We start from the raw sequence: 27,894 nt of genomic DNA on the forward strand, positions 1-27,894 counted from the left end.
TTTAATACAAAATAATTATTTTATGTTATAGTACAGCGTTAAAATTTAAATATTAGCCTAATATTTACGTTTTAATTTCTTCATTTACAAATGTTGAAGAGAATATGAAATATGTCCATAAAAACTTGAAACACTCTCGGTCCGGATATGAACTGTGATCCGCATTGTGAGTGTTGTTAAACTCATTGCGGTGTTCAGCGCAGAAGTTTACACATGTGAAATGTTCTTACAGACAGTTTCCGTACATGTTGGTAGGCAGCCAAATGCACGTTAAGGAATGCAAACAACACATCAACAGCGCTGAGTTGAACAAATGACAGAGATGAATTAAAAGACCTGAAACATTTAAATTCTCCGGTGTAATCCAGAATACAGTGCTGTGATTAGAGTGAACCAGTTTCTTCTCATTAGTAATCAGGGTTGCCAGGTTTTCATAACAAAACCCACCCAATTGCTCCTCAAAACTAGCCCAATCACATTTCAGGGGGGTCCCACGGTAAAGTTCATGTTCCAGGGACTATATTGTGTTATTTTGGGTCGATTCAACCTACAGACATGAAAAACAACTCGCGGCAACAGTGTAAAAGTAGCCCAATTCCGCGGGAAAACCGCGGACTTGGCAACACTGCGCCAGAGGCGGAGCGTTAGCATTAGCCGTTACGCTTTTTTGGCTAAAGGTTGCAGGCTTGCCTTCCAGTGGCTTTGACTGGGTGATTGCTGACAGTGAGCAGAAGGAGATGGAGGATGGAGGATGATGGGGAATGTAGTTTGGAGGAGGTGACAGAGCTGGTGACTGACAGTTTTAACTGAAAGCAACTTGCACTGACATATCTTAAAATATGTTAGTGCCATTGTTTTGTCTCTCTCTCTCTCTCTCTCTCTCTTTTTTTTTTTTTTTTTTTCAAAAGCACATTTAGATACTTAAGTGATACTTAAGATACTTAAGATACTTAAATGTCCTAATTGAATTAAGGCCTAATCCTGCTTTAATGTGAAACGGGCCCAAAAGTCTGGAATATGCTACACTGTATAAAATTATTTACTGGTTTCAGTATAAAGTAAACTGGTTGCCTTAAAATTTTGAGTTCACTGAAACTCAAAATTTGAGTTAGCAAAGACAGACACTTTGTTGATCCAACTAATATTTTGTTCTAAAATGTAAAGATTATTTAACTTAAATTTTGTTGTCATAGCTTAAATATTGAGTTAAATATTGCAAAGGTAACAAGAAATCATTCAAATTTAAGTTCACTCAACTTTAATACTCAACTAAATCCATAATTTTAAAGCATTAGTGAGAGTGCAGAAAAGAAGAGTTCATTTGCAAAAACAGTTAACTCCATTTTCTCACAAATCATGTTTTTTTATTGTGCATTCCAAGTAATATCAATCAAACTGGCCTCCTAGAGATGTGAAATATGAGCGGTAGTTTACACAGGGTGATTATTTTGACTTTATTTTGTATTTGAGCTGCGCGTCTTGGACGCGGCGTCCGTCAAAAGTAGGCTTGGCGCCTATCTTTAGCGAAGCGGCGCGGCGAGCCGCTTCTGGGACGCTTCTAAAACGCACCGCGGCGCGGCTGGTGTAAACGAGCATTGACTGGAGTGGCCGCGTATCAAGCTCCGGTAGCCGCGTCGCAGCCGTAACGCACCGCAGACGCGTGCAGTGTAAGCGAGGCTTTAGACGGCACCACGAGACGAAGACTATTTCAGAACCAGCCGCTATTAAAATAATCTGGCTGCGGGAGCGGGCAAGATATTATTGCTGGCAGGGCTAGTTTTGGCCCGCGGGCCGCCTAGCCGACCACTGCTCTATCGGCACCATCAACAACACCCACCCACCCCGAGATTTCAACCAAGGTGGCAACTGAAGTTCTGCATAGGGGATCCATTTGACCAGTGCAGCATTCGAAAAATGTGCTGCAAATATATAATGTTTTGCAGATGGTGAAGTATGAATGACAAAAGTGTTCATGTGGATTTTGAAAAACGTGGTCAATGAATGCATTTTGCGTGAAAGCAATGAAAAATGATTCACAGTTTGGTCCACATAGACTCGCTGAATGTTTGAAGAGTTTTGAAAATGTGGCTTTAGTACTGAACAATGCTTGTAAGCAATTGAAAAAACTGTACTAAAGTGTGAAACAGCGCCTCTATCCGGCCATAGAATGCAGTCAATGAATACTAACAGACATATCACATTTCTTCCAGAGAGAGGCGGTATAGTACCAATAATATGATACAGTACAGTACAGTAGTGCAAATCAGCAATAGCCATTACCGAAAAGATTTAACACTTAAAAAAGATTACAAATTTGAAAGTGAGAGGAGATAATCTGGAGTTAACAAGTAAACAGAAATACACGGTCATAAATTAAATTCTGTTGTCACATTATTCATCAAAAACATTTCTTTTTTTTCACTTCTGTCCAAATGAACAAGAACAAACACAAAAGACTGGGTCTCGCTGTATCGCTCAGGCTGCACTGCAGTGTCTATTCACAGGCGCGATCCCACTACTGATCGGCACGGGGGTTTTGACCTGCTCCGTCTCCGACCTGGGCCGGTTCACCCCTCCTTAGACGACCTGGTGGTCCCGGGCTCCCCCAGGAGCACCATATCGATACCGAACTTAGTGCGGACACCCGATCGACATAGCCCACTGCAGCCCAGAACCCCTGAACTCAAGCGATCCTCCAGCCTCAGCCTCCTAGTAGCTTGGATTACAGGCACGTGCCACTGCACCCGGCGAGAGCGATGAGAATCAACGCTGCTACTGAATCTAGTGCGCTCACAGCGACCTCTAGTGTATGAAGACAGATGTTTAGGTTACAATTACAGTTTTTTACAACTGCTAACAAACGTTTACCAATACAATACTTTTTTTTACGATTGCTTAAGCACAATTTTAAAAACAAGGCTCATTTTGTCAAAACACTAGGCCTACACACAATTCACAGATCCACACACACAAGTAGCAGAACACTTTTGCAAAATGAAACACTTCATTCAAAACTTTACACTAATTTAACAAAACCCAACTTTGACACCGTATGGAACACACATGGTTCATACATTATGATTCTGTTTGATTCATTTACACACTGCTGTGCTCAATCTTAAACACTTGTAACTTTTATACTTTTCTAATGATATAGTCTGGTTTTGAGTTTTTCAGAGATATTGTTAGAGTAAAGTACATGAATATATTGACCAAAAACAAACAAAAAAAAAAAAACACACAAGATCAGTACTGCACATTGATGAAAATATTTATTTCTCACCACATTGTAAAACCATTCAATACATCCATGCCTTTCCAAAGGTTACATTTTGCACTGGAAATCAGTACATATTCTAAATACAATATATTACACAAACAAAAACATTTGTGGAGACAAAACAAAGCATGATTTAAAAAAAAAAAAAAAAGAAAAGAAAAAACACCTAAGCATCATCTCTCGGCCTAGCTGGATCTGGCCATAGCACTTCATCCACATCACAGGCGATGTCCTCTCACGCAAGACAGCGAGTGAAGAATCTTCTTGAATGGTGAATCCATCCTTGCACAGACCCTGCATCAGTTAGGTCACAGGCCTCCTCCATGGCTTGAATGAGGCATACCCTGACATAGGGCTGGAGATTGTAAACCTTCCATGCCAAAAAAAAAAAACCCCTCCTCAATGGGTTTAAGGAAGGGACAGTATGGTGGGAGGTATTGGAGTGAAAATTGTGGACGCTAATGAAACCAGTTTTGGACCAGACCATATGACAATGTATCTCATCTGCAGTGTTGGGGGTAACGAGTTACAAAGTAACGGATTACAGTAACTATATTACTTTTTTGGGTAACGAAGTAAAGTAACGCATTACACTAATAATATTGGTAACTACACTACTTTACTAGACTATAGGAACGCGCTTTCCTGCGTTACCCAAGCCGTGTTTGCCTGTGTGTAAAGTTCTGTCTGTTTAAGTGGTGCGTGCATGCGTGTGCCTGTATGTTTGCCGTTGCCATAGAGATCGATTTGACTTAGCTGCTGGTGCGAAGGGGAGCGGGAAATGGAGATGGAGACGGAGATAGGGGGTTTCGGCCACTGGCGATATTCACATTACTTTCAGTTTATTGCTCGAAAGGACTAAAATATTCGTGTGAAATGCACACTATGCCTAGGCGACAAGTGTCTTTCAACTGCTGCCAACTCGATGAGCAACCTGTCTAAGCATTTGTCAGCCCAGCATGGCAATACAAAACTTGTGGCGAAAGATCCTGCTCACCGGTCATTTGAAGGAGTCACTCATCATCAGCCGACCCCGGCTAAACAAGCTAAGCTTTTCTCAAGTCTTGGAGCGCAGCAGGTAACACAAAACGAAATGAACAGGCTAGTTGCAGGGTTCATTGTAGAAGACATGCTTCCCCTGTCGACCATTGAATCGCCCAGGTTTAGAAAAATACTAGATAAAATACCCGCGACTCGCAAGCCAACGTCCGACAGGAAAACATTTTCACATTACATGGATAAGTGTTATTCCGACATGGAATCAAAGCTTAAAAGAACGTTCGAGTCCCTGGATCATGTGTGTACCACCGCGGACATTTGGTCCGCCAACAACAAAAGTTATTTAGTAATGACGGTGCACTGGATAGACAGCATTAGTTTTAAACGCGAGAAGGCTGCTCTTGCCTGCAAGAGAGTGAGAGGAAGACACACTTACGATGTCATAGCTAGCGAAATAGAACAGGTTCATTCATCCTTTGGACTATCACATAAAGTAACAGCATGTGTCACTGATAATGATAGCAATTTTGTAAAAGTCTTTAGAATGTTTGAATCCCATCCTGATGATGGGTCTGACTCTGACGAGTCATCTGATGAGGAGGGAGAGGAGGAGGTCACTTTTACTGATGTTGCACTTTTACACTCTCCACAGAATCAGATGAGACATTTTCACTGCCGCCTCATCTGCGCTGTGCATCACATACACTAAACCTGATCGCAAAAAATGACCTAGAGAAATGGCTGACCAGTAACAATGACTGTAAAGCAGTTTACAGAAGTGCTCTTGCCAAGTGTGCAGCTCTCTGGACAAAAACTAGTTGCTCTATTGTGGCTTCAGACCAGGTTGAGGATGTGCTAAAAAGAAAGCTCATCATACCCACTGCTACACGCTGGAACTCAACTTATGACGCCTTGTCTCTCATCACAGAAATCCCAATCAGAGATTTAAACACCATTTTTTTCTAGACTGAGTGTAAAGAGCATCACTGAGCGAGAGTATCAGTTCCTGAAGGAATATTGTGCAGTGTTAAGTCCTCTTGCTGCTGCATTAGATATACTACAAGGAGAAGATGATTGCTACTACGGCACCCTCCTGCCAACCTAGAGATTCTCATGTCAAAGTTGCTTGCATTGAAGGATGGCCTTTCCCAGATGACAGCTGGCATGCCTGGTGCTATTGTACAGGTAAACACATATTGAATAAAAAAAAAATGAATAGGCCCTACATGAAAAAAAAACAAAAAAACAATTCACTTAATTTTTATTTGGCAAGTTTTTGCACACGTCTTTTAAGTAAATTTCACATATGGAATTAAGTAAACTCTACTTAACTAAGTTAAATGAAAGTAACAAAGAAAATAAGTAATTTTAACTTGGCTAGGAAAATGTTGAATATCTATTTAGTTGAAGTTTCCTTTTCAATACATTTCACTCAAACAATATAACATTGAATGAAGAATTTACTTAGTTTTTTTTATTCTTGCCTGAACTAACTTTTTCATGTAAATTACATTGTTTTTTTCTGTAGTATTTACTTCACCACAAAATCATTTTTATCAGTGCCGCCTTAAATAATAGCTTGCAGTGTAGGCTATAGGCCTGCAGTTTAATATAGCTGATGTACTGTAGCCCAAATTTATGAGGCTGTAAAAGCTGTTAATTGAACTATATATGTTTGTCTAATGTAGCCTACTATTTCATATCAAAGGCAATCAAAGACAGATTTGCATCCGTTTTGGACAGCAAGGATGCTCTGATGGCTGCTGCCACAACGCCCAAATTAAAGGTCCGCTGGCTCAAAGATGAGAAGAGAAGAGATGCTGTTAAAACCATGCTAATTTCTGAGTGTCGTGCCCGGATTCCTGACAAGCCACTGATGAGACCAGCAGTTCAGAGCCCTGCCGCCTCCAGTCACAATGACTTTTTTGAATTTGAAAAGTTTTTTTTCTACACCGCAGAGACTGAAGTCATGGAGTACTTAAAAATGCCTGGATCTGACTGGGAGGTTCTCTCCAGGTTCCCCAGGATTAAGGAAATTGCAAAGCAGTGCAACACTCCAATACCGTCAAGTGCACCGGTCGAAAGGCTTTTCAGCCTGGGCAGTATTGTTCTGACCCCAAAGAGGAACAGGCTGTCAGATAAAAGAATTGAAAGACTTTTACTTATGCGATACAATCGTTATTTCGAAGAATAGAGAGAAAAATGAATTGAATGGGATAAAGTTTATGAGATAAACTTTTTGTTGCACTTTCTATTTTCACTGTTGCACTTTTGTTGCACTTTCTGTTTTGTGCATTGTGATAATTGCAACAAACAATAATTCTTTAATAGGTTCAAAAGTTTGTGACTTGGTATGTTACCGCCTCTGGAAGCCACATCTCCAGGAGTCAGAGGAGAGCGAGCTAAGGGGAAAACGGGGTGAGGGTTTTTGGAATAACGTGAATTTTCTGTTTAATTAATTACTTTCATTTTCTATTTCCTTTTTTGGGCTTAAGTGCATTTTAAATTAAGATTTATTTTTTATAGGATAAAGTGACCTTTATTTTTATATTTTTCATTGACCACTTCTTTTTTTGTTGTTGCCATGAATCTAATAAAAAGCTGGTTTTGTTCTCAGGAGAAGAGTTTTGTTCTCATGTTTCCCAAAGCCTGTTTTTTGAAACTTGTGTGTTGACACCATTTTAAAATGACCCCACCATAGCCTTCTTTATCCTGTTGTTTCTGGATTTTACGGTGAGGCATATTTCTTTGTGCAGACGGGATATTGTTCTTTCATATGGTTCAATATTTATACAATAAACTCTATGCAGAAAGGTTAAGTGATGATAGGGCTATGATGTTTGTCCATGTATCTACATGGTAAATTAAGAAAAAGGTAAGTAAAGTAATAAGTAGTGAAGTTACTTTTCAAATGCAGTAACTAGTAAAGTAATCTCATTACAATTTACAGAAGTAACTAGTAACTAGTAACTAATTAAATTTTTTGAGTAACTACCCCAACACTGCTCATCTGCTCTGCATCCATTTGGTGTTCTGCTGTGACGATTTTGTGTAGTCTTTCTAAAATGTGAATATGTGGGCCGTGTTGTAAGGGCCTAAGTTGGCATGCTGGTGGAGGACCCCATTCTATGTGATTGCAACATACATTGTGATGTTACCACCACGTTAGCCCGGGACATTCAAAATGATGTTTCTCCCTCTCCCTCCCAACAATGCCTTCCATTTGGTGAAGACACATAAACTCACCTTTTGCCTTTTTATAGTACTTGCACCTGATTGTTGAGTTTACAGTTAAGCACCTAAGTGTCTGAACACCTGATGGCCATGTTTGATCAATTGGTTTATAGGGGTGGTATTTTGGAAAGCAGTGTCTTGAAATGACAAAGAAGTGACATTATGTTAGATTTCTGTGTCTAATGTAGAGAAGTGTGTTTGGTGTTGTGCAAAACAATGTGTGTAGTGTTTTGCAAAAAGTGTGAGGCTGAGAATGTGCTTATAGTTCTACAGATCTGAGCTAAGGTTTTGCACCTTGAGTGTAGAGTTTCAGTAACTGTGTTATTTTTAATTTTAGTGTGTAAGCAATCGTAAAAAAACTGTAAACTACTTTTTCTAAACTCTTAACACAGCAACACACACAATTAGCCAAATAGTTAATTTTCTGCCCAAAACCATATTTTGTTAAATAAATACAAACTCTATATTTCAAAATGCTAAAAAAAAAACCTTTTCTACATAATATACTAACTCTATCAAAACACAGCAAACCTGATTCAAAATCGAGTCGTTCTGTCAAAACACTAGCACTAGTTTTCTACCCAACATAAACATATAGTCAATCAAAGAGCAATGACTGTCAAAATACTAACAGTTTTACGAAAACTGCATTAGGCTATTTGTCATGTTTCCGTTCTACCTAATATGAAATGTACTGTTTTTATAATTAAATTTCCTTTTACTGCAGTAAAAGTATGCTTACATGTAAGCCATTCTCCATTTTTGGTTGAGTGTTGAATGTGTGCATTCTTGGCAACATAGAAACTATCTAAAAGTGAATGAGTCATTACTTTATAGATTGTACAGTAGAAAAAAGAAGAAGAAAGTAACAGAATTGCTCAGGGCAACTACTGGTCAAATGAGTCCCCTATGTAGAACTTCAGTTGCCCCCTCCATTGAAATCTCTTTCTGGGGTAGGTGTGTGGTGCTGATGGTGTTCCCCCTGGTAGTTAGTGCCCTACGCAGACCACATAGGCTATTCTGCATATATGGTGCTGGAATCATTGTAAAAGCTTTACGTGAAGCTTTTACTGAAATTAAAAAATGAAATTGCTGCCATTGATAAACAACAAATCCAACATACATGGCCTTTGGTTATTATGGAAGCTTTTTTCCACCACAGAATAAAAAAGTATTAAAGGTAATTGTGACTTTTGTTCTTGCAATTGCGAGTTTACATCTCACAATTCTGACTTTTTCCCCTCTGAATTGTGAGATATAAACTAGGGATTTAGAGGAGAAAAGTCAGAATTGTGAGATTTAAAAGTCACAATTACTTTTTTTTATTTTCTATTCATGGGAGAAATAAGCTTTCATAGGTTCCACGTGTAAGGGGGAAAACATAAGATGCACAATCCAGCACACATTCTTCCTCCTCTCCCATACCTCTTCTCTTGTCCTGATCCAACTACTCCTCTTCTCCTTCAACTCTTCCTCTGCCTCGTCCAGACATTATTTTTTTCTCTCTCTCTCTCTCTGCTTCTCTGAGTTGTTCAGCACCCACATTGAACAAATGTATGTCCAAGTAATGAAAAGAACTTCAACACCTGACTGAGATTGGAATCAGCTATTTCTCAAGATTTCAGTCTGTTACCTAAAAATCTAACCAAAAAGCAGTTATTATTTCAATGTTTTTAATATACAAACCCGATTCCAAAAAAGTTGGGACACTGTACAAATTGTGAATAGAAAAGGAATGCAATAATTTACAAATCTCATAAACTTATATTTTATTCACAATAGAATATAGATAACATATCAAATGTTGAAAGTGAGACATTTTGAAACGTCATGCCAAATATTGGCTCATTTTGGATTTCATGAGAGCTACACATTCCAAAAAAGTTGGGACAGGTAGCAATAAGAGGCCGGAAAAGTTAAATGTACATATAAGGAACAGCTGGAGGACCAATTTGCAACTTATTAGGTCAGTTGGCAACAAGATTGGGTATAAAAAGAGCCTCTCAGAGTGGCAGTGTCTCTCAGAAGTCAAGATGGGCAGAGGATCACCAATTCCCCCAGTGCTATGGCGAAAAATAGTGGAGCAATATCAGAAAGGAGTTTCTCAGAGAAAAATTGCAAAGAGTTTGAAGTTATCATCATCTACAGTGCATAATATCATCCAAAGATTCAGAGAATCTGGAACAATCTCTGTGCGTAAGGGTCAAGGCCGGAAAACCATACTGGATGCCCTTGATCTTCGGGCCCTTAGACGGCACTGCATCACATACAGGAATGCTACAATAATGGAAATCACAACATGGGCTCAGGAATACTTCCAGAAAACATTGTCGGTGAACACAATCCACCGTGCCATTCGCCGTTGCCGGCTAAAACTCTATAGGTCAAAAAAGAAGCCATATCTAAACATGATCCAGAAGCGTAGGCGTTTTCGCTGTGCCAAGGCTCATTTAAAATGGACTGTGGCAAAGTGGAAAACTGTTCTGTGGTCAGACGAATCAAAATTTGAAGTTCTTTTTGGAAAACTGGGACGCCATGTCATCCGGACTGAAGAGGACAAGGACAACCCAAGTTGTTATCAGCGCTCAGTTCAGAAGCCCGCATCTCTGATGGTATGGGGTTGCATGAGTGCGTGTGGCATGGGCAGCTTACACATCTGGAAAGGCACCATCAATGCTGAAAGGTATATCCAAGTTCTAGAACAACATATGCTCCCATCCAGACGTTGTCTCTTTCAGGGAAGACCTTGCATTTTCCAACATGACAATGCCAGACCACATACTGCATCAATTACAATATCATGGCTGCGTAGAAGAAGGATCCGGGTACTGAAATGGCCAGCCTGCAGTCCAGATCTTTCACCCATAGAGAACATTTGCCTCATCATAAAGAGGAAGATGCGACAAAGAAGACCTAAGACAGTTGAGCAACTAGAAGCCTGTGTTAGACAAGAATGGGACAACATTCCTATTCCTAAACTTGAGCAACTTGTCTCCTCAGTCCCCAGACGTTTGCAGACTGTTATAAAAAGAAGAGGGGATGCCACACAGTGGTAAACATGGCCTTGTCCCAACTTTTTTGAGATGTGTTGATGCCATGAAATTTAAAATCAACTTATTTTTCCCTTAAAATGATACATTTTCTCAGTTTAAACATTTGATATGTCATCTATGTTGTATTCTGAATAAAATATTGAAATTTGAAACTTCCACATCACTGCATTCCTTTTTTATTCACAATTTGTACAGTGTCCCACCTTTTTTGGAATCGGGTTTGTATTAGCTACAATTAATTAATAATGGTTAATCAGTTATTTTAGCTGGTTTAATTATTACAGTTTCATTTTTCAATTGCTAACAAGCATTGTTCAATAAGCCACATTTTCAAAACTCCTCATACAGTCTGATACCAACATGAATCTTGGTCAAGCAGCTCATCTCACCTCCAAAACTCAACCAGACCAACAAAACACTTCATATATGTCTCAAAATAAGCTCGTTCCACCATAACACTGGCAACAATTCACATTCAAAAAACATGCATTGCATTCATAACACACTGACCTAAAAACAAAAAACAACAAACAAAAACACGACAACAGGGAACACTTTGATCTTCGAAGTTCGAGTGATTTTTCAAATCAGTATTTCATTATAGAGATCAAGAATGTGCAGAATTGGAGTTCAAGCTGTGCCAGGAGTCTTTCTGTGTGGAGTTTGTATGTTCTCTCTGTGTTGATGTTGGTTTCCTCTGCAGAGGGTTCACCCCACAATCCAAACACATACAGGAAGGTGATTTGGAGACTGTAAGTTTGCCCGTAGGTGTTTGTGTGAATATGAATGTCTGTGAGTGTGTCGTCCCTGTGATGGACCGGCCATCTAGGGTGTTTTCCTGCCTATGAGCCGAGATGCTGGGAGAGACTCCAGCCTCCCCACGACCCAACTCTGACACTCTTCTTTCCCCACCAATGTGTCTTCCTTGATCCATGTTTCCAAACAAAATCATTCCGAAGCCAATCCCCCGATTTATCAAAAGATGACAAAATAAATAAATAAATAAATAAAAATACTAGGCCTACTACTGTAAGAGAGACTAAAAATAGGACACCTGGGCCAGCTTTCAGCTGAAATTGCAATGAGTTGTGTTTGGATTAATTATTGTTTACAGTTTGTTTTTTTTGTTTGTTTGTTTGTTTTTTCAATTGCTAACATACTTTTGTCCAATCTGTAGTCACATTTTCAAAACTCTAAACACATTTAGCAGAACATCCGTCTGTTTTGACCATACCATTAACACAATTCATGTCCTTTTCACACAAAATGCAGTCAATTAACACGTTTCTAAAATGCTTACGTTTTCTTTTCATATAAGTTTACCCCATACCAAAATCATGGATCTTTCTCATCTTATTTACAAATGCTTAAACACAGCATGTCAGAAATGAAGACCTAATGTTCCAAACTTTAAATATAGTATAAAACCTACACTTTTGCAACAACAGCAGCTCAAAAATATGAAAAAATATATCAAACAAATACTGAAACAATTGATAAACATTTTTAATTAGCAGATCACTGATTTATTGAGAAATAGCAGATTCCAGTTGGAGGCAGTCAGGTGTTGAGGTTCTTTTAATTACATGGACACACAGTAAAATAGGACTCTTTGAATCAGATTTGTGTGGATGCAGAACAACACAGAGGAGCAGAGAGAAAAAAATAATGTCTGGGTGAGGGAGAGGAATAGATGAAGGAGAAGAGGAGTAGTTGGATCAGGACAAAGGAGAAGAAGAGAGGAGTAAGAATGTGTGCTGGATTGTGTATCTCTATGGTTTTCCTCTTTTACACATATACATTTCTAGTTTTAACATTATTTGTTCTTCAGAAAAATGTGTGACCATTGAAAATGTGTACCAATTTACTCATGGCGACGCATTGAGATCCCTATCTCTGGAAATTAACCATATTGGGCCTTAAAAATTAAAAAAAGATTAGAATCTAAAAGGATATTAAGATATCTGTAGCTAATATGAGTAAATGCGAACTTTGGTCGAAAAACACAAGATTTTTGCCATTTTTGAACTGTTGGCATATAATGCAACAAAGATTGCTAACGTCAACAGATTTAACTAACAGGCCAATCTCCCCAGACAGCAACATAGTGTGGGCCAGATCTGGTACATGTGGATTACACGCGGACCAAATGTGGGCCGGATCTGGGCCGACACTATGTTGGTGTCAGGGATGTGTAAAAATAAAATAATGATGTTGTTCTAAACTGATTTTACCCCCCTGTAATCTGATTCCAAATCTCAGGTGAAAATTGTAATTCTGACCCCCCTCTACAAAATATTGGATTACTCAATAAATATACATCCATTACATTTAATATTTTGGCTTTCTTCTTCATTTATGTTTGTCTTTCTTCAGAAAAAAAAAAAGAAAAAAAGAAAAGAAAATCAAATATTTGAGCAGGGAAAGTTTCTGAAATTTGGTTGATTTTGACACGAAATTATCCAAATGTGTTTATGTCTGAGAACACATCTTTTATACACATATAAAGCCAGGTGACCCAGTTATAAATTTGTTCACAATGTGCACACATTTACTCTTAATTGTATGCCTAATATGCCGAAAACGACTTCATCAGTGTTTCTTATCTCATCATGTACAGTAAATTATATATTTTAAATTCAAAACGACGAAATGTGACAAAACTTAGAGAGTAGGTCGTATACTGTCAGTCATTTCCCTTAGAAATACAAAAAAAATAATAAAAAAAAATAGACAATTTGTTATATCTTTAATTTGTGGTCTGCACCGTATTAACTTTCATTTATTTCATATAGCCACGGAGGAAATAATTTTAGTAACGTAAAACAGAAACATTCTCCTGTGGTATATTGTCTAATTCACAATCCTCTAGCAATCTAGCAAAAAAAAAAAATCGAATCCGACAATTGCTTATGTTAACAAGGTTATTCAGCATTCAGACACATAGACTAATTAATATTCATGAGTCAATCCTTTTCAGAGTCCGTCTCCCTTTCAGCAAACCTGCTGGGTAGACGTCACAAAGCCTAATTAATATTAATGATGTTTGGTCACGTGACGGATCTCCCACCTATCATTATAGGTCTCAAACACAGGCGCATGGTCGGATCAGAACTGATGTCTACATGAATTTCTTCCAGCATGATATGTTAAATTCTGTTTTTAGTAGTTTAGTTATTATTCTGAAATGACTCACACATTACTTTAACAGGAGATCAGTGGTATTGCGTCTCTTGATTTTGTTGTTAAATTATGGGTGCTGTGCTGAGGACCCTGACTAGTTGGGTAAGTTGGTTTGCTTTTTATGTATAAATCTATAAGCCTATATTCACATTCTTTTCCGATTGGTAATATAATGAAAATGTTTATGAATCAAAGAAATGTTATTCATGTGTAATGAAAGCAGGACAGGTCAAGAAAATCCCGTTACTTACGCTCGTGCTTAACTGGATTAGTCATATTGTTTCCTCTGACAGTCAGCAGCGCGCGACACTGGATCAGTTCTGTTACGTCACGGCAGTTACGTGTACAAGGCATAACGTTTTTCTAACATTCACATTACGTTTTCTCTTGGTTATACGAACATTCAATTGTATCATCTTGCAGACATTATGGGAATGTTATTTTTAAATGTTCCCAGAACATTCTAAAACAAAAAGCAACATTTAAAAACGTTACAAGAACCAAAAATGTTACAAGAAAAAAGTTCCATGAAAAATGTATATAAATGACATTTTTGTGCTAAAGTTTTGAGAACATTATAAAGACAACTTTAAACGAACATTCTATTAACGTTAGGTTACTGGAAGAATGTTCATAACTTTCAGAGAACCTTGCCAGAACGTTAGCCAAAGTTCTAAGAGCGTTTCCCGTTCGCTTGGCACTATTCCACTATTACAATACCTTTTAGGGAAAGTGTTTTTGTGATTTGCATACGTTCAGATCGCTCTGTTACGGAGACGTCAAAATGCTCATTGGACATTACACACATAATATGTTGTTATAAGCTAATATAGGCTGTTATTACTGTATTACAGATAAATAATATAGAAAATTATTAAAGACAGGTGAATTCTTGTGAAGAAAACACGTATTCCACACATTTTTTTTTACACAGATGTATTCTAAGGGGTGCTGCGTTGTCCACATGACTTCTCAAGGTGACAGTAGTATTAAGTTGTTTACAACAGACTGAGCTCAGATCAGATCTCACATCAGCTGTTTTAAATCTTAGTGTCTAATTCATAAACAGCGTTAGACCTCCCGCTGAAGTCATAATTACATTAACATCTTACTATTAACGTCCATAAATTCCATATCATGTGTGCAAGTGTCGTTAACATATACAGATTGCAAACACTAAGTCATCCTATTAGTATTGGAGTTATTAGCTGATTAAATAATTGTTTAATGCTGCAGTCCGTAACTTTTGGCGCTCTAGCGGGTAATAAACAGAACTGCATGCGTCTTGCGAAAGAACATTGTAGCCGGAACTACTTCTCTCTGTTTATGTCTATGACGAGTCACGAAGGTACGGTGCTACGAACCGAACCAGTCTAAAATAGTCCAAATATAAACACTTATTATAAGTGTACCGTTGTGATTCAGGATAAGACAAAAACACGGTTTGGAAAATGGATTCACATCAGCTTTAAGTTCTTTTATAATTCTAAAACTCTTATGGCCTCTTTGGACTGTCGACATATACCATAATTAAACATATACAGCAACTGTTAACAATACCTTTGTATGCACAGTATGGCTGACTTGAATTTTCTATGGCTTTTTTTTTTTTTTTTTTGCAGGTTTCTCGCCTTTGTGACTGTGCAGCATGTCTAAGGTGCAGATGCTGCCCACAGATCAAGAACTCCATTGTAACCCGAATCATGTATGCCTTCATCCTTCTGCTTGGCACCATCATTGCCTGTGTGATGTTGTCGCCTGGTGTTGAACAACAACTTAAAAGAGTAAGAATGAAGCATTAGTAGGGTTAGAAATAATGCAATAACCCAAGTAATGTACAGCAAAAAGATGACAAGGGCTTGTTACATTGAGTTTTAAGATTTGTGAATTTATAAATTCCTATTCCTATTTAAATAATTCATATGCAGAATAAAGAGGTGGGGCCTGGTTGAGTTAGTAGTGTGTTGAAACTGGCGGTTATGGTAAGGGGCGGGAGATTTCTCAAACACGCTCAAAGCACTTGACCAATCACAACACACTGCTCCAGCCGACCAATCAGAGCCCATTGTGCTTTTCAGAAGGAGGGGCTTCATAGAGACAGGGACTAAACAGAGCATTACTGACAGAGCTGCAACAATGGAGAATGTGGGGAAAATAATGAACATTCAATCATGAAAACCTGTTCTAGTAGAGCCTAAAAACAACAACAACACTTTGTAAAAGGGCATAATATACTAACTTCATCATTTCATGTCTTCATTCTTAGATCCCTGGTTTTTGTAATGGAGGAGCAGGCTCCAGTATACCGGGAATTGAGGCCAATGTTCAATGTGAGAGTTTTGTTGGTTATAAGGCTGTGTACCGGGTTTGCTGTGGCATGAGTTTGTTCTTTCTCACCTTCTCTCTGCTCATGATCAATGTGAAGAACAGCCGAGATCCCAGAGCTGCAATCCACAATGGGTTAGTCCATTGAAATATGGACCCAAGTTACAACTGTCAATTTCTTGATTATAAACTAGAAATTCCAATATATGTAAACCACAGTTTGCAGCTTTAATACTAGTATTTTGCCATGCTATGAAACTACTGAGACATAATTTACCACTTCTCTATATTTCATCAGGTTCTGGTTTTTCAAGATTGCAGTCATGATTGCCGTCACTGTTGGTGCCTTCTATATTCCAGATGAGCCTTTTACCCGAAGTAAGAATTTCACTCATTTTATAAATCAGATCGAATTGGTTGTAAAATTAATTGAAAAGCTATATTCAATATAATGAATATCAGGAATGTTGATATCTGGCATTATTACACGGCTCTATTACAACCAATAAAAACGGATAACACAAGCTCATCCGGGTAACTGAAGTCTGCAGCGTTATAAGCTTGCTAGGAACGTTTTTTCCTCATGGAAGTTTTGCATTTGGTGAGGTAATAAAATATTAAAACTCAGTCAAATCAATATTTTGTATACAATTATTTAATTATGTCATCCAGTATCGTAGACTCGCTCTCTTGTTTCATACAAACGCAGTTTCTGCCATTTTGTGACTATTTTGTTCACTGTAATGGATTATAAGATAACAAACAGGTATGATTTTAAATCAGTTTCATCTCAGATCAATATGTCTTATCCCCATAATTATTTATGTGCCGAAATGCAAGGTAATATGTGGTATGACTGTATCGTATCTCTTAAATGTCCGTCTAGTTTGAACTTGCCGCTTGCTAGCAGCTGGTCTCTCAGCAGAAGCTTTGGATTTAAAGAGCTAATAAAATATTTCGATTCAGATCAATATTTCATGTCTAATTATTTACTTATGTCACAAGTAGCCGTGTAATAATGCGGATAATGTACATCCAGCCGGTTGTTATCACAGAATAAACCCCTTCAGGCTGATGTAAGACCCCGTCGCGTCAGGGACCCGATTACCCTGTTGGGGGGTTTTATTCTGAGATAACAATCAGCTGGATGTACTTTATCCCTTACTTAAATAATATCAGATATCACTGCAATAGGTTGTAGTAGAAGTGACTCTTGATTCTTTGAGTCCTAGACTCTGTAAAAAAGCATAATATTATAAAAAAAAACATGCTCAGCCTTTGCAAGTGATGAGACTACATGTTAATATTAAGGATAAAGTGTTTGTGGAAATCATTTGGGTTACACTTTATTTTAAGGTGATGTAGTTACATTGCACTTACTCAAATAAGTTAAAACTAATATTTAATTAACTGCATATACTTACTATAGAGTTACCGTTAGGGTTTGGTTTAGGGTTAGTTACTTGTAATTGTCCATAATTTACTATTATTACTATAGTAAGTTTATGTAGTAGCTAGGGGTGTAACAATACACAAAACTGATGGTTCGGTTCGTACCTCGGTTTTGAAGTCACAGTTCGGTACGGTTCAGTACAGCAGGGGGAGAAAACTAAACAAAATTGCTTTTTTTTTTTTTCAGTTTACTGAACAAATTGTGTCCTTCTCTTTAAATGAATTCAATTATAATTAAAGCTGCAAGCAGTGATGAAAGGGCCTTTGAACCCATGCCACCGCCACCCGGTGGCTTTAGGAAAACAGAGCACGGTGGGCAAAATGCATTTAAGTATACAGTATCTCACAGAAGTGAGTACACTCCTCACATTTTTGTAAATATTTTATTATATCTTTTCATGTGACAACACTGAAGAAATGACACTTTGCTATAATGTAAAGTAGTGAGTGTACAGCTTGTATAACAGTGTAAATTTGCTGTCCCCTCAAAATAACTCAACACACAGCCATTAATGTCTAAACCGCTGGCCACAAAAGTGAGTACACCCCTAAATAAAAATGTCCAAATTGGGCCCAATTAGCCATTTTCTGGGGCTGCATGAGTGCTGCCGGCACTGGGGAGCTACAGTTCATTGAGGGAACCATGAATGCCAACATGTACTGTGACATACTGAAGCAGAGCATGATCCCCTCCCTTCGGAGACTGGGCTGCAGGGCAGTATTCCAACATGGTAACGACCCCAAACACACCTCCAAGATGACCACTGCCTTGCTAAAGAATGTCTCCAGACCTAAACCCTATTGAGCATCTGTGGGGCATCCTCAAACGGAAGGTGGAGGAGCGCAAGGTCTCTAACATCCACCAGCTCCGTGATGTCATCACAGAGGAGTGGAAGAGGACTCCAGTGGCAACCTGTGAAGCTCTGGTGAACTCCATGCCCAAGAGGGTTAAAACAGTACTGGAAAATAATGGTGGTCACACAAAATATTGACACTTTGGGCCCAATTTGGACATTTTCACTTAGGGGTGTACTCACTTTTGTGACCAGCGGTTTAGACATTAATGGCTGTGTGTTGAGTTATTTTGAGGGGACAGCAAATTTACACTGTTATACAAGCTGTACACTCACTACTTTACAGTGTAGCAAAATGTAATTTCTTCAGTGTTGTTACATGAAAAGATATAATAAAATATTTACAAAAATGTGAGGGGTGTATTCACTTTTGTGAGGACAACGTCAGTCATTTGCATTTGCCACACTTCCTGCTAGCAGCTGGTGGTGATATGACTATGACTACATTTTGGCTTATAGATATCTTCAGGCCAGGGCACTCATCAAACATGTGAAGTTTGAGGCAGATCGGACACTGTATGCCTGACTTACAAAAGCTTCCTCTTTCATGGCGAAACATCAGACTTTGTCAGGCCGCCACAGACACGTCCTTCAACGAAAACTCAAGATCTTCGCAATTTAACATCACTAAGGTCTTAAGATTAGACTGACCAAATATGATGTTGTTCTGTTTAAATATCTATGAGGAGTTCATTAAAATACAACATCTGGAAAAGAAAGATCAAAATATCTCACTTCCTGTTGAGTTTTCAGATTTTGCACCTAGGGACTTTTTTGTAGGTATTGGTTACATGTGTTACATGTGTCTACTGAATTTCATACTTGTTGAAGGGCGTTTAATTGAAATTTTGTAGGTGGCGCTATCGAGTCATTTTGCCACACCTAATTCTGAAACCCATATCAGACGTAAATTTTCACCACTTCTGATGCATGTGCAAAGTTTCAAGAGTTTTCGAGCATGTTTAGGCACTCAAAAATGCGATTAATTTCGGAGGAGAATAACTGACTGACTGAGCAATTCCAATAAGGTCCTCACACCATCGGTGCTCGGGCCCCAATTAAAAGCTGTCACTTGAAATGAGGCGCCTGTACAGTGATCTGTCACACCACATTAAAGAGTGTCAAAACAGCATTTGTTGTTTGAATTTCGGGATAAAATGGACAGAATTTGAATGATGATACTTTGTTTCTTATCGAAAGTAACAAAACGCGGAGCTTATTCCGATTATTGGTGGTTAATGGAGGTTAGGCTACAACGCTATAGATCCAATGGGCCAGGGCTGGGCGGGGCAGCAGGGGGCGGGGCGGTTCGGTACACTATGTGAGTATCACGGTTTGTACCGTGGGTGGTATATTGCGGTTTTTCGTTTCGGTTTGAATATCGTTACACCCCTAGTAGTAACGTGTAACTGTTCTGTCATCAATTACTCACCCTCATGTCATAAGTCAAACCCTTATACAATTATTTGGTGGGTGTTTTTTTCCTGTCTTTTATTATTAATAAATGTAACTACTTTTTGAGTATTGACATCTTTCATAACATTGATGTTGCTTACATTTTAATGTCATTCCTAACAGCATCCCTGTGGTAAAAACAATTTCAACATCACACCTTCTTATGTATTGATTTTTTTATTATTTAGTTGAATGGCCAAAGGTTCAACATTGCTTTTGCATGTTTTTCGAGACCTTCATAACTCGTATGCTATTTATTTTTTATACCCAGCTCATTTTGGGTGTGTTAATTTCTGTCTCTTTCATTAGTGTGGTTTATTGTGGGAACCTGCGGAGCATTTTGCTTTATTCTGATTCAACTGGTTTTGCTTATTGACTTCGCCCACTCGTGGAATGAGTCCTGGGTTGAAAAAATGGAAAAAGAAAACACAAAGAGGTGGTATATAGGTAGGTAAATATGTTGTACATGTATAGAAATGGTATAGATTTTTATTCTTCATGGCTGAATATTTTACCATAGTATGTATTTTGAATAATGTTATGACCCTTGCTTCTAGCCTTGCTGTTGGTAACAGGACTGAACTATAGTCTGTCCTTCACGGCTGCTGTTCTCTGCTATAACATCTACACTCAGCCTGAGGGATGCGTGCTCAACAAGTTCTTCATCAGCTTCAATATGTCAATATGTGTCATAGCCTCAGCTCTTTCTGTACTGCCCAAAATTCAGGTAGTTACTGTTAAAATGCATTTTTACAAAGCCAAAGTCTGTACCAGCCATATAAATGTATTCATGCCATATAGTTTTCACTTGTAATTACATCTATATTTCAAGTTCATTTAAAAAAATAATAATAATAATTTATGGTCCCTTTGTAATTTATAGTCTAGTGAAATGAGATTTTTGTGTGTGTGTTTGTGTAATTCTAGGATTACCAGCCCAGATCCGGTCTTCTCCAGTCATCCATTATGACTTTGTACACCATGTATCTTACCTGGTCAGCCATGACCAATGAACCAGGTTAGCAGCTTCACAAGAATTTTTATACATTTAATCTCTTAGAGTTCACAGCCCTCTTTTTTCTTTGTTAAATTAGACAATGTGAATTAGGCTGAATTTACATAACATTAATCCAGATACATTTGAAAATTGTGTTTTTGTTTCAAAAAGCACTGAAATGTCTGAAAAAAAAAAAACATTAAATCATCTTACTGGTAATGCATAAAAGTAAAAGCTCACTGATAAGAGATGATGATAGATATGCATCACATAACTAAACCTGCATCATCATTACAGCAACGTAGCTCAAAAAGGAAATATGAATAATTAATCATAACTCGTTATAATTAATTATAAATATTTGGATCAGTTAATCTTCATGTAGCTGAATTAATATTACAATCAATTAATCTGTTCGGCCAGCGAACACTCAGTATTGATAGTCTATCAACTCTTCAGAAAGGGTATTTTCCGTGGCCACAGAAAAATAACGCTTTCTTAGCATGTAGCTGTGATCATAATCATTAAATTGACATCAGCAGATCAGAATCAACTCGCAAGAATGTGCACCAAAGTTTTAACTAAGTCATGAAAACATAACTACTCTAACAGACACATACACACAAATCAGACATACATGGGAAATAAGAAAGTGGAAGTGAATTAAACCGTAACATAACAGAGGGATGGAGCTATGAAAAGAGTCATTTAACAAGCTGGAAGAACCATCAGTTTCTCACTATAAAGCACCTTTGTTAACAAAGGGGTTCACAACTTAATACTAAATCGCTGTTAAGTGTTCAAATGTATGATACTTGCAAATGTCTTTGCTGTTGAGGAGTGTGCGGATATGCAGTCTCGAGAAATTCTTGATGGTTCGGTCCGATGGTGCTGAAGTTGTAATCAATATCTTCTGTGTTGAATGAAGAAATGACGACAAATTTGCGTTGTTAATTTGACTCTGTGATCAAGGAAGTTGAGCATGTCTTGAAGTGAATGAGGCCTGCCAGCGCTGCCGCACCGGCTTGGGGGCCGGGTGAGGTCTCACACGAACAGCAATCAGTAGAAGCAGCAAGGAGGGAACTTTGTATTGGCTTTTAAGTTCCACAGAGGTCACACCTTTGAGTTTTGGCTTGACCAATGAGAAAGGTGCAGCGAGAAAGTAAGCTGGGAGTTTGTGTCCATGTATATTCTGATAAATATAAGGAACATACAGTGCTTTCTATGAGATGGTGATGTCCACCAAAGTGTCAGTCATTAAACGACGAGTATTTTGATATGAGACACCGGCTACATTATCTAGTAGTTCTATCATCAGGCATGCATAACACTATACAATGCACACACACAAAAAAACAATATAAAAACAGTAATAATACACAAAATGCACTGGAAAAATGCATGTTCATTCGTTTAGGCAGATTTGTCAATGAATAAGTGGAAAGGAGTCCATTTTCAATAGAGGAATGCATGTCTGTTTATTGTAGCCTGTACTTTTCTGAGCTTTAAAATGTATGAGGGGAGCAAATGGTGGTAGTTCTCTGTGGGGAAACCAGACATCTCTGAGTCTGTATGGGTGAGGAGTTGTAAAGACTAACATTTACAATTGCGTGTTTGATCGATCCACTCGTTACATCATTTTCAAATATCTCTGTTCACAGTCCACACTACAAAGCAAAAACAGCGTTTCAGTTTTCTCCACGTAAGAGAGAGCGCCTTCAAACATTTTCAAAAGTATCCAGATTCATGTAGACATTGATATGTTCATTCAAGATGGAGAGGTGTTTACCTTCGCTTTTATCTGTGACATTTACTTGTGGTGTCTATTGTCTAATGCACTTAAGACTGACGTCAAGTGTCACTGTTTCCAGGTCCAAACGTTCTATCAGATGCCAACAACAAACAGTGCTAATACACCGTAATAGTCAACAGTGATGTCCAGCCTATGAAAACTGATATATTCACTTTACTACAAGTTATTACCCTTTATTTGTGCAACAAGAGAGAACCAACAAAATATTAATAACTGATTATGTTGTAGTCAATGTATACTTTTTCTGTGAGCTTTTTGTATTTCTATACATTTTTTTGCATAGTAAAATAAAACCTGTAGCTGTAGTTTGCCTTTTTGCCAAATATTTTTGTCAGATAAATACTTTAACCAAGTTTAGTATTTTGTTTGTCCCTCATATTTAAAATATTTTTAAAAAATATATAAAATATTTTCATCATATTTTGATGTTTAATTGAACTTGTAGGGTTATTAAAAACAAATGTCTCCTCTGGACATCACTTTTGGCCACTATTGTACACACTCATGATGTGATGCAATACTACCGAAAAATCATGATCCTAACCTCCATCTCCAATACCGAAATCTCAGACGGTCAGACAGTGATTCATTTTTTAGGAGTCGTTAAAATATTGGTGAACCTGGAAACAGTGTTTATGACTTTACAACTTAAGCTTGGGAAAACTTGTATGTTTATTTTCAAAGTGATGATTTTAACTTAAATTCAAATGTCCTTCCCTCACCTCCAGACCGCACATGCAACCCGAATCTGCTCAGCATCTTCCAGCAGATCACATCCTCCACAGTCGCCCCACTGGAGATTGAGAACCAGACTGCCATCATCATCATCGACATAGAGGAAACTGTGCCATCGGCCCCATACTTGCAGTGGTGGGACGCTCAAAGCATTGTCGGACTGGCCATTTTTGTTCTCTGCATTTTGTATTCAAGGTACAGTTTTTTTAGTTGGATTTATATAGTCATGGACAAAAATATTGCCACCCTTGCACTTTTTTTTCAAGTAATTAGCAATTTCCCCTAAAAAATACATTTAAATAAAGTATTTGGTCTTCGCTATTCTTTATTTCACTGTTAAAGTCTACTTGAAACAGAAGTTGCAATAGTCTTTTCTTCTCTATTGTGCTGTATATCTGAGTGAAATGGTTTCTGGAACCAGAACAAATGTAGGGCGGGGCTTGAATTTGCCCATGGGGAATTGATTTGATGGTTGTGGTTTGCTATTGGTGGAGCTCATGTGAGTGACAAGTTGCCCCACCCTCACACCAGTAAACACGTCATCAGAGAAGTCACCATGAAATCAAAATTGACTATTCTTATTTTTTAAGGACTATAGCAGATTTATCCATGCACATAATTATTTTATTTTTTTTAATAAATTTATGATCCTTGTAATCTTGAATCAGAATAACTTCCCCTCCCTCTTGCAGCAACATCTCTTCTCTTCTCTGATGATGAGGGCGGGGCAACCTGTCACTCACATGAGATCCACCAATAGCAAACCACAACCATCCAATCAATTCCCCACGGACAAAATCAAGCCCCGCCCTACATTTGTTCTTGTTCAAAAAGCTGTTTTTCCAAGCTTTTGACTGGTAGTTTTTATAAACATTCTTGAATACCTTAAAGAGATAGTTCACCCAAAAATGAAAATTTTGTCATCATTCACTCACCCTCTAGTTGTTCCAAACATGTATAAACGTGTTTTTTCTGCTGAACACAAAGGAAGATATTCGGAAGAATGTTTGTAACCAAGCAGATCTCGCCCCCCCAATTACTACCATAGTAGGAAAAAAAAAAAATACTATCGTAGTTACTGGATGGCGAGATCTGCTTGGTTAGAACAACTTGAGGGTAAGTAAATGATGACAGAATTTTTATTTTTGGGTGAACTATCCCTTTAATACTCTCTAATATCATAACATAAGCATCCAGATTGGCCATATTAGAGTTGTAATGCTTATGTCATAAAGAGCCTAATAAATTGTTTTATTTTTTTCTTGGCAGTATACGTTCTTCCAATACAAGTCAAGTTAATAAACTAACCTTAGCTGCCAAAGACACCACCATTGTGGATGATAGCAGCACAGGAAGTCCTGAGATGGCAGAAGAGGCTTCAACACCACTACATGTGGAGGACAACGAAAGAGACACGGTTCAGTACAGCTACGCTTTCTTTCACTTCATGCTGTTCCTGGCGTCCCTTTACATCATGATGACCCTCACCGGCTGGTACAGGTGTGTGTGACGGTAGTACAACAAGATTTCTCAGTCATCACTAAATTACTCTGAAGAATTCTTTAACAGTTGGAGTAGAAAAGTAGAAACACACACATAATAGCAGGCATTTCATACACCGATCAGGCATAACATCATGAGCACTGACAGGTGAAGTGAATAACACTGATTATCGGCACCTTTGTCTTCAAAGTTGATGTGTTAGAAGCAGGAAAAATGGGCAAGTGTAAGGATTTGAGCGAGTTTGACAAGGGCCAAATTGTGATGGCTAGACGACTGGGTCAGAGCCTATCCAAAACTGCAGCTCTTGTGGGGTGTTCCTGGTCTGCAGTGGTCAGGATCTATCAAAAGTGGTCTAAGGAAGGAACAGCGGTGAACCAGCGACAAGGTCATGGGCGGCCAAGGCTCATTGATGCACGTGGGAAGCGAAGGCTGGTCCGTGTGGTCCGATCCAACAGATGAGCTACTGTAGCTCAAATTGCTCAAGAAGTTAATGCTGGTTCTGATAGAAAGGTGTCAGAATCCACAGTGCATCACAGTTTGTTGTGTATGGGGCTGCATAGCTGCAGACCAGTCAGAGTGCCCATGCTGACCCCTGTCCACCGTCGAAAGCGCCAACAGTGGACACGTGAGCATTAGAACTAGACCACGGAGCAATGGAAGAAGGTAGCCTGGTCTGATGAATCACATTCTCTTTTACATCACGTGGATGGCTGGGTGCGTGTGCATCGCTTACCTGGGGAACACATGGCACCAGGATGCACTATGGGAAGAAGACAAGCCGGTGGAGGCAGTGTGATGCTTTGGGCAATGTTCTGCTGGGAAACCTTGGGTCCTGCCATCCATGTGGATGTTACTTTGACATGTACCACCTACCTAAGCATTGTTGCAGACCATGTACACCCTTTCATGGAAACGGTATTCCCTGGTGGCTGTGGCCTCTTTCAGCAGGATAATGCTCCCTGCCACAAAGCAAAAATGGTTCAGGAATGGTTTGAGTAGCACAACAACGAGTTTGAGGTGTTGACTTGTCCTCCAAATTCTCCAGATCTCAAAGAGCATCTGTGGGTTGTGCTGAACAAACAAGTCCGATCCATGGAGGCCCCACCTCACAACTTACAGGACTTAAAGGATCTGCTGCTAACATCTTGGTGCCAGATACCACAGCACACCTTCAGGGGTCTAGTGGAGTCCATGCCTTGACGGGTCAGGGCTGTTTTGGCAGCAAAAGGGGGACCAACACAATATTAGGAAGGTGGTCATAATGTTATGCCTGATCGGTGAATAATTGTATATTGTAAAATGATTCGTGTGTGATAACATTGATTTTATTGTCATCCCAGTCCTGATGCAGACTACAGTGCCATGACGAGCAAGTGGCCAGCAGTATGGGTGAAAATCTCCTCCAGTTGGGTCTGTCTCACATTATACACCTGGACTCTGGTTGCTCCTATGATTCTCACTAACAGAGACTTCACATAGACGCATTTCTGCAGTAATGTCCTGCAACCTTGATGCTATTATGAAAATAATTTGTGTCATGACAACTCTCAGTGTTTAGCATAGTAATGGATACAACAGTGTTAACATGTTTGGTCTTGGCAGAATAGATCTGCTATGCTGCTGCTGTTGCTGATTATTGCAGTACGGGACTTGCTAATGCCAACACACACATGACATGCTGCTGCTGTACAATATAGCATATGTGAAATTACCCATGGCAGATCTATACAGGTGGAGCTGGGGAAGGTGGGGGATTTCAGAAAGTGTACTGCACTGCTACAGCAAACGCTGACCAAGTATTTGAAAGTTGAGATGCAGCTCATTGGCTGCTGATGCAACAGGAACCAATCAGCTGTGCCCTATAAAGAATGTGATTGCAAGCAGATTGAGTTAAGGACCTATCAGCCTGCACCATCGAGAGTTTTATGACAGAACTTTGTATTTGTTTTTATATGCTTAATTTATAGTATTTTAATTTATCAGGGTTTTAATGTTTTCAAGGATTTTGTTTTTGGACCATTTTGCCTATTAACCTTAGCATGTGGATGTTCTCTGTGCTATGGAAGGTTAATTCTGCTATGGAATAAAGCATAAAACAAGTAATTGCGACAAGATTTTTTTTTCTTGCAATTGCGAGTTATAAAGTCAGAAATGTGAGATATAAACTCAAAATTGCGAGAAAATGTCAGAATTGTGAGATTAACTTTTCTCTCAGAATTTGTATCTTGCAATACAGACTTTATAACTTGTTAATATTTAAATTTTCTGAGAAAAAAGTCAGAATTATGGGATATGAACTTACAATTGTTAGAAAAAAAGCCAGAATTACAATTTTATCTTTCAATTTTGACTTTCTCAGAATTGCAACTTTATAATTTGCAATTGCAAGTTTAAATCTTACAAAAAATTCAGAATTGTGAGATAAAGTCGCAATTGCCTTTATTTTTTCATGTCAACCTACTCCTTTAGAATAAAAAAATAAATAAATAAAAAAACTTGTATGATGAATTTCTATTTTTTTTTTTTTATTTACTCTGAAATTCTATTTCTATTGGTCAGGCTCTTTTTATTTTTGTATCTTTTACTGCATGTTTTGTTTTATACAGAAACTACTATATTTTCTGAGGATGCAAATATGTTTTAGATATGAATAAGCTGTTTTTGTACAACCAGGAAAATTCTTGTATTATATGTACAATGTATTAATTTATTAACATTAGTATATTTAACAGTGTATGTCCAAAGATCTATTATATATTTTGTTTAGATTTAGAGATTAATTAAACTGAAAATCAGTGACCATGAACATTAGCATTTGCTTCATTGCCAACAAATATTTTGAGATTATGATTTTTTTTTTTTTTTTTTAATTGCAGGTTTTTGTTATAGCTAAAGAGTTTTTATACTAGAAACTGTATATTATTGACTTTAACAGTACAAAAATGTAATCCAGTTCTTTATTGGATACATTTGCAGGTTTTGAGGAAATCTGAACCTGTTGAGAAGCTGAT

The 27,894-nt window shown here is 38.2% G+C and overlaps 1 protein-coding gene and 1 long non-coding RNA gene across 2 annotated transcripts; both read left to right on the forward strand.

Moving 5' to 3' along the window:
* Positions 1-4,097: 4,097 nt before the first annotated feature.
* On the forward strand, positions 4,098-6,850 carry LOC127522749 (uncharacterized). Its single transcript, XR_007932681.1, has 3 exons — positions 4,098-4,358; positions 4,932-5,464; positions 5,988-6,850. It is a non-coding gene; the product is annotated as an uncharacterized LOC127522749 (long non-coding RNA).
* Positions 6,851-13,012: 6,162 nt separating this feature from the next.
* Positions 13,013-27,884, forward strand: si:ch73-267c23.10 (serine incorporator 1). The gene is made up of 10 exons (XM_051913240.1): positions 13,013-13,851; positions 15,372-15,533; positions 16,016-16,209; positions 16,373-16,452; positions 20,145-20,282; positions 20,393-20,562; positions 20,763-20,853; positions 23,374-23,575; positions 24,650-24,880; positions 26,224-27,884. The coding sequence occupies exons 1-10, from the start codon at positions 13,819-13,821 to the stop codon at positions 26,360-26,362; spliced, it is 1,440 nt and encodes a 479-aa protein (XP_051769200.1). The 5' UTR covers positions 13,013-13,818; the 3' UTR covers positions 26,363-27,884.
* Positions 27,885-27,894: the final 10 nt, after the last annotated feature.

This window comes from Ctenopharyngodon idella, chromosome 11 (assembly GCF_019924925.1).
Source record: "Ctenopharyngodon idella isolate HZGC_01 chromosome 11, HZGC01, whole genome shotgun sequence".
Lineage (NCBI taxonomy): Eukaryota > Metazoa > Chordata > Actinopteri > Cypriniformes > Xenocyprididae > Ctenopharyngodon > Ctenopharyngodon idella.